This window comes from Vollenhovia emeryi, unplaced genomic scaffold (genome assembly GCF_000949405.1).
Source record: "Vollenhovia emeryi isolate VEMERY1.0 unplaced genomic scaffold, V.emery_V1.0 DF939126.1, whole genome shotgun sequence".
Taxonomy (NCBI): Eukaryota; Metazoa; Arthropoda; class Insecta; order Hymenoptera; family Formicidae; genus Vollenhovia; species Vollenhovia emeryi.
Window position 1 is genome coordinate 3,904,118 of NW_011967240.1, and position 18,791 is coordinate 3,922,908.

At 40.1% G+C, this 18,791-nt stretch overlaps 3 protein-coding genes across 5 annotated transcripts; 1 reads left to right on the top strand and 2 right to left on the bottom strand.

Annotated features, from left to right (window-relative positions):
- Positions 1-91: 91 nt before the first annotated feature.
- On the top strand, positions 92-1,596 carry LOC105569098 (DNA-directed RNA polymerase III subunit RPC8). Of its 3 annotated transcripts, none has more exons than XM_012025285.1 (7): positions 92-154; positions 244-281; positions 444-559; positions 618-801; positions 1,029-1,169; positions 1,253-1,380; positions 1,456-1,596. In XM_012025285.1, exons 3-7 carry the CDS (start codon positions 449-451, stop codon positions 1,507-1,509), a joined length of 618 nt encoding a protein of 205 aa, XP_011880675.1. In that variant the 5' UTR covers positions 92-154; positions 244-281; positions 444-448; the 3' UTR covers positions 1,510-1,596. The 3 variants fall into 3 exon arrangements, with proteins under 3 accessions (XP_011880675.1, XP_011880674.1, XP_011880673.1); XM_012025284.1 differs by having other exon boundaries at positions 97-154; positions 229-281; XM_012025283.1 differs by having other exon boundaries at positions 106-281.
- A 794-nt stretch (positions 1,597-2,390) lies between these two features.
- On the bottom strand, positions 2,391-13,351 carry LOC105569101 (F-box/LRR-repeat protein 16). The gene is made up of 7 exons (XM_012025287.1): positions 12,170-13,351; positions 7,476-7,837; positions 6,390-6,683; positions 5,572-5,863; positions 4,454-4,649; positions 4,154-4,302; positions 2,391-3,716 (listed from the first exon to the last, which is right to left on the bottom strand). Exons 1-7 carry the CDS (start codon positions 12,258-12,260, stop codon positions 3,568-3,570), a joined length of 1,533 nt encoding a protein of 510 aa, XP_011880677.1. The 5' UTR covers positions 12,261-13,351; the 3' UTR covers positions 2,391-3,567.
- A 358-nt stretch (positions 13,352-13,709) lies between these two features.
- Positions 13,710-15,770, bottom strand: LOC105569099 (actin-related protein 2/3 complex subunit 1A). The gene is made up of 6 exons (XM_012025286.1): positions 15,269-15,770; positions 14,911-15,171; positions 14,536-14,826; positions 14,284-14,462; positions 13,915-14,184; positions 13,710-13,844 (listed from the first exon to the last, which is right to left on the bottom strand). Exons 1-6 carry the CDS (start codon positions 15,333-15,335, stop codon positions 13,806-13,808), a joined length of 1,107 nt encoding a protein of 368 aa, XP_011880676.1. The 5' UTR covers positions 15,336-15,770; the 3' UTR covers positions 13,710-13,805.
- Between the last annotated feature and the right edge of the window lie 3,021 nt (positions 15,771-18,791).

Below are 18,791 nucleotides of genomic sequence, written 5' to 3' on the forward strand. Positions count from 1 at the left end.
AATCTGTTGATTTTCTTACGCTTACGTTTTACGTCCTTACGGAATTTTATGTGTGAAGGCCTTTCTTATGCTTACGTTTTACGTCCTTACGGAATTTCACTTACAATTAGTCTGCGCTGCTCCCGTGTAGCGGTGGTTGGTGTCGGTACAACAGGTATCCTAACCCCACAGCTGACAGATTTGAACAATTTATAACTCTCTTATTAGAGCGACGATTTTAATTTGCAGATTCGTGTTTTACAGGCCAAAATATACGATCCTGTGAGTTTTCATCAATAACGGTGAGTGAGAGGCTCTCCTTCAGTATTACCACAATTTCTTGTGTATCATGTTAGTAAACTAAAAGAATATCACTCTTTAATATTACCTTATAATTAAGTTTTAATTCTCTGTATGTATATTATAGACACAAAAATTAATCCTATGTTTAACATTTGTTGTAGCAAAAATGTTTGTGCTAGCGGAATTGAAAGATACTGTTAGAATATCACCAAGCAGCTTTAAGCATAAGTTAAACGACGTTGTTGCTGACGAGTTAAACAGAAAGCTCGCCAATAAGGTAAGTCAGTTTTGTTAATTAATGTAAACTTTGTGTCATCGAACAACTGTTATTGCAGGTATACAAGGACGTAGGCTTGTGCATCACGTTACACGATATTACAAAGATCGAAGAGTCCTACATTTTTCCAGGAGACGGAGCTTCTCACACGAAAGCAACATTTCGATTTATTGTGTTCCGTCCATGGATGGAAGAGATATTAACAGGGAAGATTCGTAGCTGTAGTCCCGAGGGTGTACATGGTAATATCTAGTCGGTATAATTCTCTCAATTCCTTACCATACATGTTATTAATATTTATTTTCCACTTACTCGTATGAATTCCTGAAACGCATTATCATTCACATGATGCTTCTTTCAAAGTCTTCAATCAATTTTATATTTTATAAAACCTAAGTACACATGGGATGGGATCAACACTGCAATTTCCCCGAACGTGGAACATGATTTTTATTTTGTTTTGTTACAGTCACACTAGGATTTTTCGAAGATGTAGTCATACCACCTCATAAGTTACAACATCCATCACGTTTTGACCAAATGGAGCAGGCATGGGTTTGGATATATAAGACTGAAGATGGACAGACGCATGATCTATTTATGGATGCAGGTATACGTCTTAAATGTGTGCAAGAATTCATATTCGTTAATGTGAAAACATAAATGGCATGAAATTGAAATATTGAATTTCAGGGGAAGTTATACGATTCAGGGTAGTGAAGGAAATCTTTACGGAAACACCTTTGCCATCAGCACTTAATGCACCTCGTGACATGAGTGAGAAGCCAGAAGCTAATAACGTTGCGCCATATGTCTTATATGTATGTTTACAAATTGTCATGTTATTAATATAGGTCATTTTTAATTTCAACAATTAATGGGACAATATTTTATAGGGATCGATTGACGAACCTGGTTTGGGTTTACTTACCTGGTGGGAAAACACATAATTTATCATGTATATGTTGATCTTGAACAAACTAAGTGTATGATTAAAGTACAAAAACTTCTGGTCAATAAATTTTTATTTCACAGCACATTCCATTGTATTGTGTCATCATTGAACATTTGCATCTGTGAGCGACATCTCATAGTGTGACTCGGTATTCTCGATATAGCTTTGCTTGTATAGATATATTTATTTTACGTTCAGTTTTGATTGATAACAGAATTATATAGGTATAATTTGTACAGTATATACAAAGGTATTATGTGTGTGCCAAACGTGTGACAATGCGTAAAAATGATCTTTGCGTATGATTATTAGATTGCTTTAAAAGATTATCTATAACTTAATTTAACGGAATATACATATTCCAAAATTATAATTTATACAATCATTATGTCAAATGAGATACGTTTTGACAGTTTATTTTAAAGATTAAGTTTTTTAAAATTATATTAATTTCGTATCAATACGAAAGACGCATAATGCAATACGATAATATATTGTAAAATCGATGTTTCTCAAATTTCAGACTTTTCTTTAACAAAATATCTGGCTTCATTATATTGCATTGATATATATATTTAATTGGAAACCGCAAAGAATGTTAGTGAAAAGTCTTAAATTTAAAAAATACTGATTGCATGATATATATATCTATGCTGTACAGCGTTCTTAAAACTTTTTGCGCCTTAAATGAATAACGATCGTAAATTAGAAAGTTTCTTTGGCATTATATTGCTGTTGTCTCAATGCGTAACTCAGACGTGTAGAGCTTATTTAAATTGATTAATACGACATACTTATTTAGCCATTAATAGCCTATTTATTCGAGATATATGTATATATCGAATAAATAGGCTATTATATGTGTGTATATATATATGTATACCAATAAAAAATATAATACCGACACATACCGACGTACGTAATAAATTATTAAAATTATTATCCACTTAAAATACGATATCTAATTATGTGTTACATTAATACATACTTGGTTGGAAACCACAAAGAATACAGCTAGTAAAAAGTCTTAAATTTAGGAAACATTGATTGCACAGGGATACATGAAGATAATATACGGATGACGATGTTACCACGTTATCGTTAACTGCTACAGTTGTGGGCCATGATTTTCTGTCTATTAACACACATATCAAACAAATAACACGAATCATGTATTTATGAAATGGGTTGCCGGGTAATACGATTTGGAATGTTACCTTCCGTGTAATATATCTGCTAAATACTTTCTTTCAAGCAACGTGTGGAGTGTGTTGCGGCAACTACAATCGCAAAGAATGGAACAATGGACAATTCGATAGACGCATTTCACGGCGGGGGGTGACAATCGAGTAACAACTATATGTAAACGGTACGTATTCCTAAATTCACTACCCAACTGCTTCGCGACTGTTGCGCCCGTCAAATGCGTTTGATGATGTAATCGTTCAAATGTATGCGAACCAATTAGAATTATGTACAATATAAATTTATCACAGTTCTAACTGTTGAGTCTCTTGCCATATGTTTATTCGGACTTTCTACATTACTAGGAGGCAAAAAGAAGGACTCACCTCAGGATCTCTCTTTTCTGATGCATTGTCAATCTTTTCCAATGTACAATATTGAATTCATTTCTGTACACGATCATTACATGCACGAGTCTTCTTTCTGTTTTGTTTAATCAATATAGATACAATCGCGATCGTATATATGCCCGTAACACGATTACATGGCAGAATGAAAAAATACCAACAGAATTACATGGGACATAAATGTATTAAAAATGTCTATATCTACTATATCGAGGGCTAGTGTTCTCTTAGACCATTACATTAGAGGAAAATGTAGTGTTTCTTCATTATCTGGACGTCAGTTGCTTCTTATGCTGCTCCTAACAGTTGTACTGCTCCCATCTTTCCTTCAAAATATTGCTTTCTGCGAACTTTCTCAATTAAGATCTGTGTTTCTCGTAGTTTTTGCTCGATCCTTTTTGTTTGACACATACATTTGTATACAAAGGAATATTGTATTCGCAGATATTCTTATCAAATGTTTATTCAATGATTAGGCAACGTGGTAGATGTTCACGTAAATAGTCAAACAGTTCTCGCGACGTTCCTGGACAATTAGTTAGTTCTAACTCGTGTAAGTGTCGAAGCTGTATCAGACTAGATAAACCACTACTTGTGAGCAATGGACAACCTATATGAAATTGAATCTTATTTAATAGACATCCTTGTATCAATATATGTATGTAATTACATTTACATAACTCTCAACTTCTCTTGCGCAAGTTAAATGTAGTAAGATTGTATATTTATTTAATCAAAATAATATATTTTTAAAATTTTTTAAATTATTTAATCAAAATAATATATTATTTGTTCAAAAACGGTATATTTCTCTTGGTTATACTATATATGACATTTGACTTTTGACTTTTACGTAGAAAAAAAAATCTAGTATCTATAGAGTTCCATTCTGTAGAGGTGATCTGTAGAGATTCTGTAGAGTTTCTCTAGCGTGAATGTAAGTAATTTTTTAAATTTTATCATACTGTTTGTCATACAAGGCTTACAGAATTTTATCACGCAAGAAATATTGCATAAAGTTATAATTAAGGCGGTATGTGATCTTACCTGCCACGGACAACACTTGTAGAGATCTCATGACGCACAAGTGTTGAAGTCCGAAATCTCTAAGTTGTGAACACCATCTCAAAAACAAAGCACTCAACGAAACCATCGTGGAGATGTAACCAACGCCAATATCAGTAATGTGTACACACCTGTACAATATGAAAAATATTACAAAAGATACATTATAAGTTATACGAGTATGTTAGAAACATGAAATGACAGACAAACGCGACTGTTTTACTGTCGTGACTCTTGGTTAAATGTGATTGCAAATCTAGTGGCAATTCAATAATTCCTTACCTATCTAACGTGAGTTCTTCTAAATTATTCAAATCACAGGCGATATATTCTAAGGCTGCATCAGTAATCCTTGAGCACCAGCTGAGATCTAAGGAACGAAGTCTTGGCAAGTTTTCCGCGATTAATTCAACGCCGTCGTCCGTTACTTTACTGCATCCAGAAAGTGATAGTACGGTCAAGTTGGGCAAGGAATGTACTGAAACAAACACAGATATATAAATTTCTCGAATATCTCAACATTACATACGGGAAAAATATATATTATTGTAAAACAGTAAAGGACAAAGATTTCTTGATGCACGGCATTTGCTTTTTACAGTGCAAGTAGTTGTGCTAAGAAAACGTGTGTATAAATTGAGTAGTAGTTTTAAGATAAAGTTTAAAATGGAGGTTTTGAAGCGAATGTTTAATTGTACCATTTTATTTACTCTCTACATCTTTTATTTCAATTATTTTATAAATTTAATTAATGTAAATTAATTTCAAAAATATAAATACTTAAAAAATTTAATTATTAACACAATCCACTTTTGCAATGTCGATTCCTTTTAAATAAGGTATAAATTTGTTAGATGCACACGATTATTTTCTAGCACGCTCGCTATAACTTGAGGAGACTGAGCTATCGGTGACAGCTTGAAAGCTAAATAAAGCTATGTTCCGTAATTCTAAATTTAATTTCAAGCACGTACGTATACCTGCTGTAATTTCAGACTATTGCTATGACTAATCTAATTAACTGCTGTCATTAATAAAAGTCGCAGTTAAAATTTACAATTAGCAAAAGGTTTACGGTTTCGAGAATAATTTCATGATTCGCGTGTAATGAAAATTCATTCTTATCACTGCTTGATCTTAATGGAAAAGTTAAGATTTTAACTTTGAGGATAAAGTTTTATCGTCTATTTCAATAGACGTTAATTTCGTTTTAATTTTTATAGATAAAACAATATCCATCAGAGACTATCTCTATATTTTTATATTAAGTTTCCTAAAACGTCCCGTATATTCTTACACCGTTATATTGAATGCAAGAGAGAAATTGAGACGAAGAGTTAACTAAGTCTAACAATACGCGAAACAAATAAAAATGACAAAGACATGATAACGACTCTTACCAATATTTACTACGCCGTGATTTGTGAGCTCCCAGCAGGATTGCAGCTTCAAGATACTGAGTGCGCTGCTTTGTTTCGCACTAAAGTAACCGAGTGCAGCGTCAGTAACGTGATAAGCTTGCAAAGAGAACTCGTAGAGGCTCGGCAACAGCTGAGCCACGGCGCCGACGGCCTCATCGGCGACATTGATGCAATCCGACAGAGACAACGACACTATTCTCGGGGTAAGGCATGCCCACAGGCCGGCTTCTGTTATCTCGTTGCAGCCGGCTAATTCAAGCTCGTACAAAGCCTAAAAATAATGGCAAGCCGTAAGTCCATTCGACATGTATCGTATCACGCGATAAACTCCAAATCTCCGTAACGAACTCTACGTTCCTAACTGTCGAACCTCGAGCCGTAAATTGAATCTTGATTTGGACGACACGGTATCTCTCGCCCGAGCAAAGTAGCGCGTTCTTTTCTTCGAAATAATTTATGCCACAGAAAAATTACATAAGAAACTGAATATGCTTTTTCTCAAATATATCTATTGTATATCTTAAATACCTTTTAAATACGATAAATTACTTTAATGTTTATAGAAAAATAATATCAAATTTGAACAATTTGCGAAGCTTAAGAGGACTTGCTCAAACCACATTTCTTTCAATCGCGTTAATTTACTCGAAATAAAAATGGGAGTGCAAATATTCTCCTTTGCTCACAATATCTGTCTCTCTAATTTTATTCAGGTATTTTATACATTTCTTTAATTTCGAAATGCAAATTCGTATATATTATAAGTATAGCAACCAGCGAGAGAGAGTCAAATTTACCTGCAAATGATCCAAGAGAGCTTCGAGACCTCTGTCCGTTACCGCGCAGCATCGCAACGATAGAGAATGCACGTATCGTTGGGCCAAGGGGAAACCGTGTGTTAATTCCGGAATATCTTCATCGGTCGCACCTAGGAGGACTAACGAATCGAAGCCTCTTCTGACGAAAGAAGCGTAAAGTCGAGTACGCGCGTTCGGTTGCATAGCGCGTGCCTCGCGGCATCGCACCACCGGCACCAGCCCCGTCCAAAGACGCGGTCTCGCATACAGAACATCTCTCCATCTCGTGCAAACCTGTGTACAACGGTGCGTTTCAACAATTGCGAGTCACATCGCTATCAGAATTACATAGGTCATTAATAGGTAAAACTATAAAAGTAAGGGAAAGACATATAGAGTTAAACAGGACCACGATGTAGCTCAATAACTGTAATCTAAAATGTGGGTTCATGTACCGTTTTCCACCTTGTCCTGCACACCGCTTTCTTTTCGGACACAGCACAGTTTCATGTAGATGCGTGAATTTACTGACGACAACGATTCCAATCTAAATGAAACTATGTCGTGTCCGAGGAGAAACCGGGGCGCGGGACAAGGTGGAAAGCGTTATATGAATTTTGGATTGCAGTTATTGGACTACCGACATCTTGCTCGGACCTCCCAGATAGCCAGTGTGAGGACAAATTGCCTTCACATTGCTAAGAAAAATGTTAGCATCTTGCTATGCATCTACGTCGCCTATTGTGCTGTTGTTTGCTAGCATTTGATGTCGGAAATGAGACATTTGCATGCTCCAAACATTATTGCTAGCATTAAGTGCTTGGTCAGATGTAATAGATGTAACATGCTTATATCTGTTGGAAAATTGAAAACCATATATGCTAACTCTTTGTTAACAGTATGCCTATTCGATGTGTTCTCTCTTTAGCTGTGCATTTAACTACGACAGTATGTTAACATTATCCTAGCTGTACTATTGAATTCATATTCCTAGCAAAGAGCAGCATCAGTTGCTGGCTATCTGGGCTAAAGGCGCTTTGTTTAAAAAGACATGTATTTTCATCGTATATTCGTTCGATCCGTCACCTGAGCCAAGATTCTTCTTTCCGTGGCGTTAAAGTAGAGAAAAAATCGCCCGAGGAAATTGTCGTCCTGAATGAGCTGCTCCCACGTGGCCGGTGGCACGTAGCCGCCGGTTCCTCCACTGGCCAAGGGAACGGCTATTTTCATCCTGTTCCTCGGTATCCTGGTTCTGCTCGGGGTGACGTTATTCATGCGTTCCTTATTGTTGCCCGCTGGCACATTGTTGACGGTCTGCGCGGCACTTCGGCTGGGCTTCTCGGGTGTCGCGTTCGCGTTATTCGCGCTTTGCAAATTCACATAAGCAACGCTACCACTGCCGCCGCAAAAGACGTTTGTCACGCGTTCCATGACGCTCGTTTTGACTCCTGAAAAATTTCAACATTTCTCGTTCGCGTCAAGCTAGAAAGCCCGCTTGCGGGATTAAATAGCGATCGGGACGGTGATCGGAAAAAATACAAGGGTTTATGGAGAGATTTTGTAACTCGTGGATGGATTTGACTGGCGAAGAATACGCAGTTGGGAATTTTTGTGAAAATAAAGATTTGTAAAACCAAAGGGCAGAAGAATGTGGGGGCGTAAAAGGACAAAAATTTGTGGGATTTTATGGAAATGAAATATTTACGTAAAAGTACAGACTCTGTATTTTTATAAATCTTCGTCTTCGCGAAATATTATACGAGTTTGTTGAACTCGACGAAGCCAAGAGCTCATAAAATTTAGAATGGAGCTTGGAATATTACGTAAGACGGCAAGACGCATTCAGCGATTGTTTGAGTAACTCGATTTGTTCGAAAATACCTCTTGGCATACTTTTGCTGCGAAATATGTAGCGATATAAAATTCACCGGTCGAAGGGAGTTCTCCGTCGCGCCGCCTTCTGAATCGATATCGTTAGCATAATTATTAACATAATTCTGCTGCAATTTTCCTTACGTTAGCGAAGTCTGGCATGATAGATTACTCAAGGCTCTTGGAGATTCTTGTTTTCCTTCCAAGAAACTTTGTGCGTTTTATCTGGCTCGTGGTGCACCGCTATTTCCCGTTGCCATTTATCTTGCAAATTATTTTTACTTCTAGCAACGCTGCATAGGCTTATCTCGTACGAATAGCGATAAGATCAATCATGACGACTCAATTAAGTGCAGACTAGACGGACATAATGGCGACATTATATTTATGAAGTTTTTAGCGCGTCTGCATTATTACTATGCAGCGAGTTGTGTGTTTAATTCTGTAACTCATAAAGCAATTATTTAGAAGAGCAAAAGGCCTTTTATGTAGTGTGTTAATAACGAGCAGCATAAATTTCCACTCGTTGAATAATTATAAACACTAAGGGCTGGTTTTTCCGACCTCCCGTGGTAAGCTTTTAGTTAAATTATGTGTCTATCTTTGTTTAATTTGAAGACAAAACGAAGACTCATATATGATTTACCTATACAGCACAGAAAGTTAAAATAAAGTTGCTGAAACGTTGCAATGTTGAAGTATAAATATCTTTTCTACGTGGAATCTAGGCTAATGTTTGTACATTAATTGTTTACATTCCCAGGGAAAATAAAAAGTCAAGATGATGTCAATTTGATGTCATATTTTGGCCAATATGACGTCAGATTGACGTCATCTTGACTTTTCAGTTTTCCTTGGGTTGCTGCAACGTTAAAACAATCTTCAACTTATTATTATTTATTTTGACACTCAAATGGATACTTAAAAAATGTATAATTATGAAATGTATATGTATATAATATTTTTGCAACGGTCAGAAATTGTCTGAGCTAAGATTGGATTATTATTTTAGTGGAATAATTCAATTTCAGCACTTCAAACAGTTGTAAAAAATATTCTGCTAAACGCGACCAATGTTAACTCAATATACTTTAACAATATTTTCTGAATGTTAAATTGTAACAATAATAAACTTAAAGTAAGGACCCCTAACTAAAACTAAACAACATATTAGAAAACGCCAATGTGGGTCACAAGGCAAGATGTGGGTAGCCCAACTTGTAATTTTTATATTAAAAAATGTGAATTTATATACAGTTTCTTTCCACATTTGTTCTGCGCGCCGGTTTATTTTCGGACATAACGCAGTTTTCTTACAAGTGGAGTTATTGGGGTCAGCAAATTCACATATTCAAATCGATAAACGATTTGTAATTATATTTAAAATGCTACACTTTAGCATTTTTCTGATGCTACATTTAGCATTCAATTCGCAGAACAAATGTGGAAAGAAACGGTATATAAATTAATATTTTTAAATATAAAAATCACAAGTTGGGCTACCCACATCTTGCCTTGTGACCCACATTGGCGTTTTCTCATATATTGTTTAGTTGAATTGTAACGTTTACATGACGTTACAATTCAACGGACATTAGACATTTTTGCAATATCTTTTCAACGTTGAATATACATTTCGTAACATTAATACAATATTGCAACGTTGTAATGGAACGTTTCTGAGATGTTGATTCAATAATTTGTGTGCTGTATGGGTTACCTATTAATTAATTTACCAGGAGTTTGAAACAACCGGCCCCAAGGGCCTCTTGGTAAGCTAACAGTTAAATTATGTCTTTTAATTTGAAGGAAAAACAGAGACATACGTGTGATTTAACTACTAGTTAACTTACTAAGAGGTTGAACCGGCCCTTAACAATTCTAAATTACCTTTTCAATATTTACCGGGTTCAAGGTACGATACGTACTTTGTATAGGAAACAGAACGAATAAAACTGTAAACTCGTAAATTTTGAAGCAAATATTAAACTGCAATTATTTTCCGAACGATCAAACTGGCCAATAATTTTTTGAAATTTCGCGGCAACGTTATTTACACCGTGGTCAGGAATGCCGAGGCTCGCATCTTTCGCTGTTCCGAAATTGGAATAGATAATGCAAATAAGGTTCCTATACAAAACAACTTAGATTAACGAAAGTAATGTTAGAGAACGTTTGGGCAATATGAGCCGTCACTCGTTGAAAATGGTGTAAAAAAATATATATATATATATCGCATTGATATTAACAGATTTTTAAAATAAAAAACCCACATAATATCAGAATACAATTGTACGTTTCGGTCTGCGGAAGCGACCCTCCTCAGCAATAAATTAACGATTAAACATACTCGGTTCGTAACATAATATCCGACGTTATGAGATAGCGCAACAGTCATTATGAGTGTGTATCGAAAGGTGTCAATGGCTGGGTTCGGCAGAAAAAGCTTTGTAACTGTTGTAAAATTCGTGAATCTAATCGGCGTGTTCTCTTAATCTTGAGTGAATTTAAGAGCGTACGCCAATCGGATTCACGAATTTTACAACAGTTGCAAAGTAGCTCTTTCTGCTGAACGCGACCCATGGCTGCGTTCAGCAGAGAAAGCTGCTTTACAACTGTTGTAAAATTCGTGAATCTGACCGGCGTATTCCCTTGATCTTGAATGAATTTAAGAGCATACGCCAACCAGATTCATGAATTTTTCAACAGTTGCAAAGAAGCTTTTTCTGCTGAATGCAGCCAATGTTACTTATAAATCATGGCGGGACCGCATGATATGTGTTTGCACGTACACACGTCGTATGGTTCAACTCCATCGTGCTCTCCGTTATCAGTGTGTCAACGGTTTTTTAGACTAAAAATATGTGTTAATACCAATGCGATATGTATAAAAAAAAACATCGTTTTCAACGGCTGACGGCTCACATTGCCTAAACGTTCTCCAACATTACTTTCGTTAATTTAAGTCGACATTGGAATCTCCAGTCCGGCCATGGATGTTTGATATTTCCATTCGCGCGTATCACTAAACGTGAATGCGTCCGGTGCAAAGCGTTTACGTCGACGATGGCGATCAATCGTGGCCGCGGCAACGCGGCCGGCGCGCGTTTACAAGAGACAAACCAACGCGAATCGGATCAAAACACGGGTAGTTTTAACTTTAACTAAGCCTTTCGTAGCCTCAAATGACCAAGTTTCGATAATTCACGTCGCCCGGGGAAATTGAACGGCCACGATATACCGTGCGGCTAAACGGCCAAGTAAATAAAAGATGGCTTTAAAAGCGTTTCGTTTATACCGCCGTCGCTATTTTTGCGTGCACGAGGACGTGTGCGTTGATCGATTCTATTGCAGTTGAGATTGCGACAGCGGGAGTCACGTAGCGGTGCTGCTTGATAAATTATGGAAAAATATCGCGTGTAGCAGGGGCGCGGGTTTTGTTTCCGTGCACGTAACGCGTCGCGTCGCACGGGCGGTTTGGTCACCGATAATCGAAAGGGGACGAAGAATTCGGCGACGAGCTTTCGCGAACAGATCAATCGTACATCGCGATTACGTAACAACGGAACGGAACGGAACGGAACGGCACCAAGCCGGGAAACGGGCCCCGGGGTCCGGGACTCCAGGGCGCCGAGCGAGAAGAATCGCGTGGATCGGCGTCGGCAGCCCTTCGCTGCCGGGGGGTTTTTTTTTTTAAATTTTTTATCGTTGAAGCCGCTGAAGCGGAAGATAAACTTGACACCGATCCGCGAGGGCGAACTCCCTTCCCAGCCGCGCGAGGAAAAAAAAAATCGAAGCCGAGGCGGATTTAACGAGGCGCGTTACTACGAACGGGGGAGGAGGTGGACGGGTATATGGAACAGGGCGGACGGAGGAGAGAAGCACGGGTCTCGAGCTTCACCACCGACCATGCTTCGTCCGTATTCCCAGGCCGTTGATTCGTTTGGACAGTTCGGCGCTGGCACGCTCGACGACGCCCTGTGCCGATATCGAAGACATGATGCCTCGACGAGGCACTCGACGGCTCGCGGCGTCTCGTTCCGCACTCGTTGTCACGTCTCTCGGCGCCCGTGCCTCGTAGTCAAGAGTAATACGACACGATCCGCGTCATATTCGACTCGGTTGTCCTCGGTGACGAACTCGGGCGCGAACTCACCCTCGCGAACGCACGCGAATGAGGACGCCGCGCGCTCTCAGGGGGATGATGGCAGGCCCGCCCGAGATTCACGCTCTCTCTCGATTCGCGTCGCACCGCGGATACATGGACGATTCGTTTTTTCTTCCCCTCCCGAGTCCGCCTCGGTTTACGAGAGGAAAACACGAGTCGTCCGAAAATCAATAGTCGCGGGACAAACCCGCTACGTAATAATTCGCGGAACGACCGACATCGACGGCGGTATCACCTCGTCACCAGGTGACAGCCCGATATTCGCGTCGACTGCCGCCGTCACGTCTCTGTTTACGTGTCAGCGGCGGGCATGGTAAATGCGAAGCTCGAGCGCGCCGCTCGTCGCCGCCGCTGCAACGGCCACAGCGTAAGGGTGCGCGTAAGGGTGGTTTGCGCGAGACTGAATCGATATTCGCGTTGCTGAACTTGTCCGGCTGCCTCTCCCCCACTTATCGGCTGCCTTCCTTCCTGGCGGCCTGACCTGGCGCGTGTGCCAGCCACTTACACGCCTGCCCGTGCCGATGGCGAACCGCTCGAATGGAGTCGCGCTTATCCTGCAATTTCTCTGCGGGAAATACGTGCCTTGTCAATTGCCATCTTATTGATCCATTTTTCACATATTTTTCTACGAAACCACGTGTATATATGCTGATTGGAACGATATTTGCACGCGTAAAAAAAGAAGCTAAGACTTCATTCTCCACACTGTTAAAGATTTTCTCGTTTCACGCGACCACTCTGGGTGAAAATAAAACGGCTTTAATTTATCGATTTTCTATTTTTCTAGGCTTTAAACTCATCTTCGATTTCTTTCGCACAGAACGTACATACATTTACGAGAAGCCGAAATCTTTCCACTCGGGACTTGGCGCTTGGGCCCAGGTTTTCATTCTCTGGCTAGCCGCTAACCGGAGGTTAGTCGACTCTCCGTCTATTTTTACATCTAAGAAGAATTATCTAAGAAGAGAAGAGACGGAGAATCGACTAACTTCTAGTTAACGGTTAACTGAAAAATGAAAAACCAGGCCTCACAGTCACTTACTTGTATCGACCTGATAGAACATCGGTAAAATAGTACAAACGCTACCTAGAGACGAGACTGAGATTTCCGAGACACCTTGTATCCGATGACGTAGACGACGTAAATAGCTAAATGTTACCTTGCCGGGAGATCGCTTTATCGGACGTTTCGCAAAGGGTCCCGCACAAAGAGCGAATGACAATTTTCTTCTCAAGGGATAGGAATTGCGATGTGAAATGAGAGATTTAACGAGGCGACTGATTAATGAGAAATTGTATAGTATTCATTTTAACATTTATACATCGTTGTATTGGATGTAATATCTCTGATCTTCGCAATATAAAAAGATTCGCGCTTACGCTATCTTGAGCCCAGCGATGGAATTCTCTAGAAGCTTGATAAGACAAAGGTCGATTAGAACGTGTCGTTAATGTTAGCATTCAAGTACATGCGACGGGGATTACCTTCAAGTCCCAAACTACAAGTTGCCCGTCTAAACTGCTCGTGCTAAATTCATGATCGGACACCCGGCGAATGCAGTTGATTGTATTTTGATGCACGCTATCCAAAGCATTGTCGTTCGTCTCGTTCCTCGCTTGTCGGTCCAGCGACTGGAACTTCCGCATCGCGGACAGTCCGGCGATCTCCTTCTTTTGCGTGTTGTCCAGCTTGGAAACGAAATATATCTGTCCACTGTCATCTACGGAATACAACATTGGCATACAGCTATGCCCCTACGGAAGAGAGAGAGAGGGAGACGAAGTCACCGGTTAGAACGATCAACATCCGTCGGGCGACATCTCGAGAGTGATCTCAAGGGTCGTAACGCTTACAGTGGTAACAATGTTATTAGAACCTATCCAAATGCAACTTAAAAACGGTAAATGCTCTGTATACAGTCTCATGACTGCGTTCCCTTTAGTGGCGTCGGCGACACATATAGATGAGTTGTGCGCCACCCAACAGATTTTATTGCCACACGGGCTGAACGCTACCGAGTGTATCCAGCCACCTAAGCGAGAGACGTAATAGAGTTACATTGGTACGTTTGACATTTCGAGTAATGCAGATAATACGAATGCTACCTCCGCTGGGCGTATTGGGAAACTCGGCCAACAGTGTCCCCAAGGTATTGCTCTGTCCCCAGGAGCTGGTACCGGGAGCGTCCTCCATATCACTGATAAATGCGCTGAAGACACGGACCTTGTAGTCGGTCGATCCGGCGACCAGGACCTTGTTGTTCGGATGCCAGTCGACGGTGGTCACCGTAGACCTCAACGGACGCTTAATGTGCTTACATAACCACCAATTATTCTCTGACACGAAGTAACAAACAGCTATAACTCGTCCTCCGGAGCCCACGGCGAATTTATTTTCTGCAACGATTAATGCTTGGTTCAGAGCCGCCTCGACAGACGAAAGGTGTCGTCGTTTCCCCTCTCCAGCTGCGTAAAGCGTACCTAGCGGAGACCATTTTACACAGGTAGCGGCGCGATTTATTCGCAGGAGAACCCAAGCGGGATCCCACTTGCCGTCCTCTTTCTGAGTCCACACGTAGGCGTTCTTGTCCGCGGAACAGGTGACTATGCGATTGGTCTCCGGCGCCCAGTCGATTCCCATCACGGCCATGTGATGCTCCTCCAGGGTCTCGAGCAATTTCCATCCGGATGAAGTACGTTTGTGCACCTGGATCTCATTGTTGTTCGGGCAGACGGCAACCTCTGCGAAAACGGCACGATTGTCGTTTCTTCTAACTAAATCTACTTACACTCTAGCGACTATCGCGTCCGCCAATTAAATCTAACATCTATTCGGTACCGGTTTGATCTCTGTTCCACGCGTGACAGCTGATGGCATCGACACCCAAGTTGTAGACCTCCGTCATTTCGCGCTCGCTACTGGTAAGAGGGTAAAACCTGCTTCAGGACGATCACGTAGATGCGCGCCACGCGAGACGCTCGGCAAATCGACCGACGGCGAGGGCGAGCCGAGCGAGGACGTCCGAGGGCAGCGGCGATGAATCAGCGGACGATCGAGGTGCGAGCGCGGGCTCGGGCGGGCTCGACGGGCGCGGTCGCCGAGTAAACTTTATATTAAACGAGCCTCTGGCGCCCGAGCGGTCGTGTGCACCGTGCAACGCTCACGGAAATTCGCGGACTCTGGTCAGTCTACACGAATTTCCCCGGCCTCTCCTGACGCTCGAAAAACACGCCCCTCTGCGCACCGGAATTGACAGTTCATCCGTAGATAGCGGGTTATCTGTCTCCCCTACGAGGTTATGTTCCCCCGGATGTACGTACGTACTGCAGACGCGCCGTTCGGTATCCGGGTTTTTACAATCTCGCCGCTGACGACCTCTGCCGAGCGTCACCCGAGGCAATAAGCTGGGGAATTTGCGTCAGTCTTCACGTCGGAGAGAAGCCTGATGAAGCGCTGTGCCGCGCGCGGCCCGGCGCTCTACGGCGATCCTCGAACGCACGGACGCAGGAATAATGTTTGTTTTTTCTGTTCCTGCACTGGTGAACTAGTGCAGTAAACTAGAATGAGGAAAAAATATGCTCGTCTGATTTATCGCACTAGTTCACTAGTGTAAAGCCCAATGTCCACGATCCAAGAACTGTGTCAAAGTTCTAGTTTCGAAAAATGCGCAGCCAATCAACATGCAGCTTGTATGGAATAGCTGCAAGCTGATTGGCTACGCATTTCTTGAAACTAGAACTTGGACACAGGAGGATCGTGGACATTGGCCTTAAGAACAGAAAACAAGCCTCTAGTCCCAAGAGCGCTGGTCGACATTTTGTTAAGGTTGTTTTATACAAGCTGAAATTTTGTGAAGAGTTTTTTCCTCCCACCTCTTATTCATTTATTTTCAACGAAAAATCCACAACTCTGCTTTTATCGACATTTCACGCACCTAGCACGGAACACAACCAAAACGCGCGCATCTGCGTTATCCGCTTAGCTCCGAAACGTGGACATTGGCTACGTAGTTCATGTCCGCGTTTTCAATGTCCGCAGAGGGCGGGTGTATCGCGTTCGAGGATCACGTAAAACCGTGGGGAGAGGGGGGGAGGCCACGGCAGCTCTCAGGCTTCTCTCTGTTCACGGAGTTTCAAACCTGAAAGAGGATCGATTTTGAAAAGGGTTGGTAACACTGTTCCTCGCTAGAGGGGAATAAATATATAGATCGAGAGGAAAAAAATGTCTAATTAAATTTTATACGACGGCGACCGCGACGGTACGTTGCGGTAGATGGTGAAGATGGCTATTCACTGGAATTCTCTACAATTTCAAGATTAACATTTCCATCGACTTTTTTCGAGAAGGTAAAACGTAGAGATAAACATTCCTCACTTCGCTAAGAACTTAAGATAGATTGGAGCATTGAAAACCGATGGCTTTCGGTCACAGCAATTTTGTAAATTATATTTGGTCCTTTTATGCTGGAAACGAAGAAATCAATGAAAGGTAGGGTAAAATATAAAAATGTAAAAACAGGGCAAGATAATTAAGATAAAGACTACATCGCGGAGAAAATTGAAGTGTAATTGTTGTTAAAAATTTTGTTCAGGTGTAGGACGTACAGGCTCACATATCTACATTCGGTGTTGCGTGGCATATTTGCAATTTCGACGGCTGAAGCTAGTTTCTTCTAATAGCAGTAATTGTGGCCGATATAAACTAGCCGACTGCAGCTACGTGCACGCGTGCGTGCGATTGCAACAAATTTATTTTCGCGGTGCAAACCGCTACCGTGTCGCAAAGCACAAAGCCAAAATACGCCCTCGTTTAATCCGATCCGGCCATTCTATCGACGTGCCTTGCGTTTGATATAGCTAAGGCCACGTAATGAAATATTTTACGCAGCGGGTCGTATAAGTCGTGAAATATTGATAACGACCAACGCCGCTTTGAATTGCCATTCCAAACTACCATGCATTATTAACGCGTAATCGTGACGCTTTTCTTACATCATTGGAGACACAATTAATGGACACATTTTCTAAATCTACAATTCTGCCCCATGTAAATTGTATAAAACATTCGCTTTACAAGTTAACTAATTTTATAATTTAATTAGCATGTCTCATTTCCTAAATATATTACATATTTAGGAAATGAGACATGCTAATTACATTATAAAATTAGTTAACTTTGTTTTTGTATTTTGTGTGTAATTAGTTAACTTGTAAAAAAGATTTTAGCCCAAATATTGTATGCAATATTACAATAATAATATGTATTACGCATCTTCTGCCCCATGTAAATTGTATAAAACATTCGCTTTACAAGTTAACTAATTTTATAATTGAATTAGCATGTCTCATTTCCTAAATATATTACATATATTACATATTTAGGAAATGAGACATGCTAATTAAATTATAAAATTAGTTAACTTGTAAAGCGAATGTTTCATACAATTTACATGGGGCAGAAGATGTGTAATACATCTTCTGCCCCAATATTTGGGCTAAAATCTTTTTTATGCTAACAATAAGCAATTAAAAAATTATATATGTATATACGCGAAGAGATCTAATATTGGATCCGGTTTCTTCAACTAAAACCGTAGCACACAAGAAACTTATAAACAGTAAGATTTAAGACGCAAGAATTTCGACCAACTGGAATTTTCAGCGTTGCTTAAATTTCAAAATGCTACATTCTCGTGATCGATCGCTTCCCTCACACGTCTCAAGTCTTACTGCTTACATCTCTCATTCTATGTGCCAGCCGTTTTAGAATGAGACAAAAGATAAATTAAGCCAAAGTTGAAGTTGAAAAATTGGTGAGACCGGGCCTAAAAAATCTAATTAAATCCGTTTAAGTCATAGTAATTTCTTTAATCACTAAATGAAATAGACACCTGTCGTGCAATAATGATAGTACACGAAGTTTATTTTTGCCATTTTCCACAGCTCGAGATTTTCAAATTTAAAAATTTGTTAGTTATTAAAATGATATCCATACAGCAGCATATACATTTTGCTTTACTTTACAAAGCGGCTTTCTACCCTGCTGGCTCTTTCAAATTAATTTTTAATGGAATTAGCGAAATTCTATTACTGCATAGATAAAAGCCCTCTTGTATGTACCTCGCGGTACATATCAGAAGAGACTTTTTAATATTTAGTACAATGCGACATAATGGAGTTATTACCTCGTTTTAGCGGATAGGTAAACATGGCATTAATATGCTAATATATTCCTGCAAAAGTAGTAATAAAATTTTTACGTAAAATCTCAAATGTTTTTGAGAGTGATAGTGATTAACCGAAATAACATTTATTCATTTTCGTTAGAGAATATGCAGTTTTGCATCCAAATTAACGTTAAC

Excerpts from the sequence above, each read along its gene's own strand:
- LOC105569099 (XM_012025286.1), bottom strand. The coding sequence starts at position 15,335 with ATGACGGAGGTCTACAACTTGGGTGTCGATGCCATCAGCTGTCACGCG. Across the intron at positions 15,172-15,268 it reads GTGGAACAGAGATCAAACCG|AGGTTGCCGTCTGCCCGAAC; the intron begins GTACCGAATAGA and ends CCGTTTTCGCAG. Across the intron at positions 14,463-14,535 it reads TCCCAATACGCCCAGCGGAG|GTGGCTGGATACACTCGGTA; the intron begins GTAGCATTCGTA and ends TCTCTCGCTTAG.
- LOC105569098 (XM_012025285.1), top strand. The coding sequence starts at position 449 with ATGTTTGTGCTAGCGGAATTGAAAGATACTGTTAGAATATCACCAAGC. Across the intron at positions 560-617 it reads ACAGAAAGCTCGCCAATAAG|GTATACAAGGACGTAGGCTT; the intron begins GTAAGTCAGTTT and ends CTGTTATTGCAG. Across the intron at positions 1,170-1,252 it reads TGATCTATTTATGGATGCAG|GGGAAGTTATACGATTCAGG; the intron begins GTATACGTCTTA and ends ATTGAATTTCAG.
- LOC105569101 (XM_012025287.1), bottom strand. The coding sequence starts at position 12,260 with ATGTCTTCGATATCGGCACAGGGCGTCGTCGAGCGTGCCAGCGCCGAA. Across the intron at positions 6,684-7,475 it reads AAAGAAGAATCTTGGCTCAG|GTTTGCACGAGATGGAGAGA; the intron begins GTGACGGATCGA and ends CGTTGTACACAG. Across the intron at positions 5,864-6,389 it reads CTCTCTTGGATCATTTGCAG|GCTTTGTACGAGCTTGAATT; the intron begins GTAAATTTGACT and ends CATTATTTTTAG.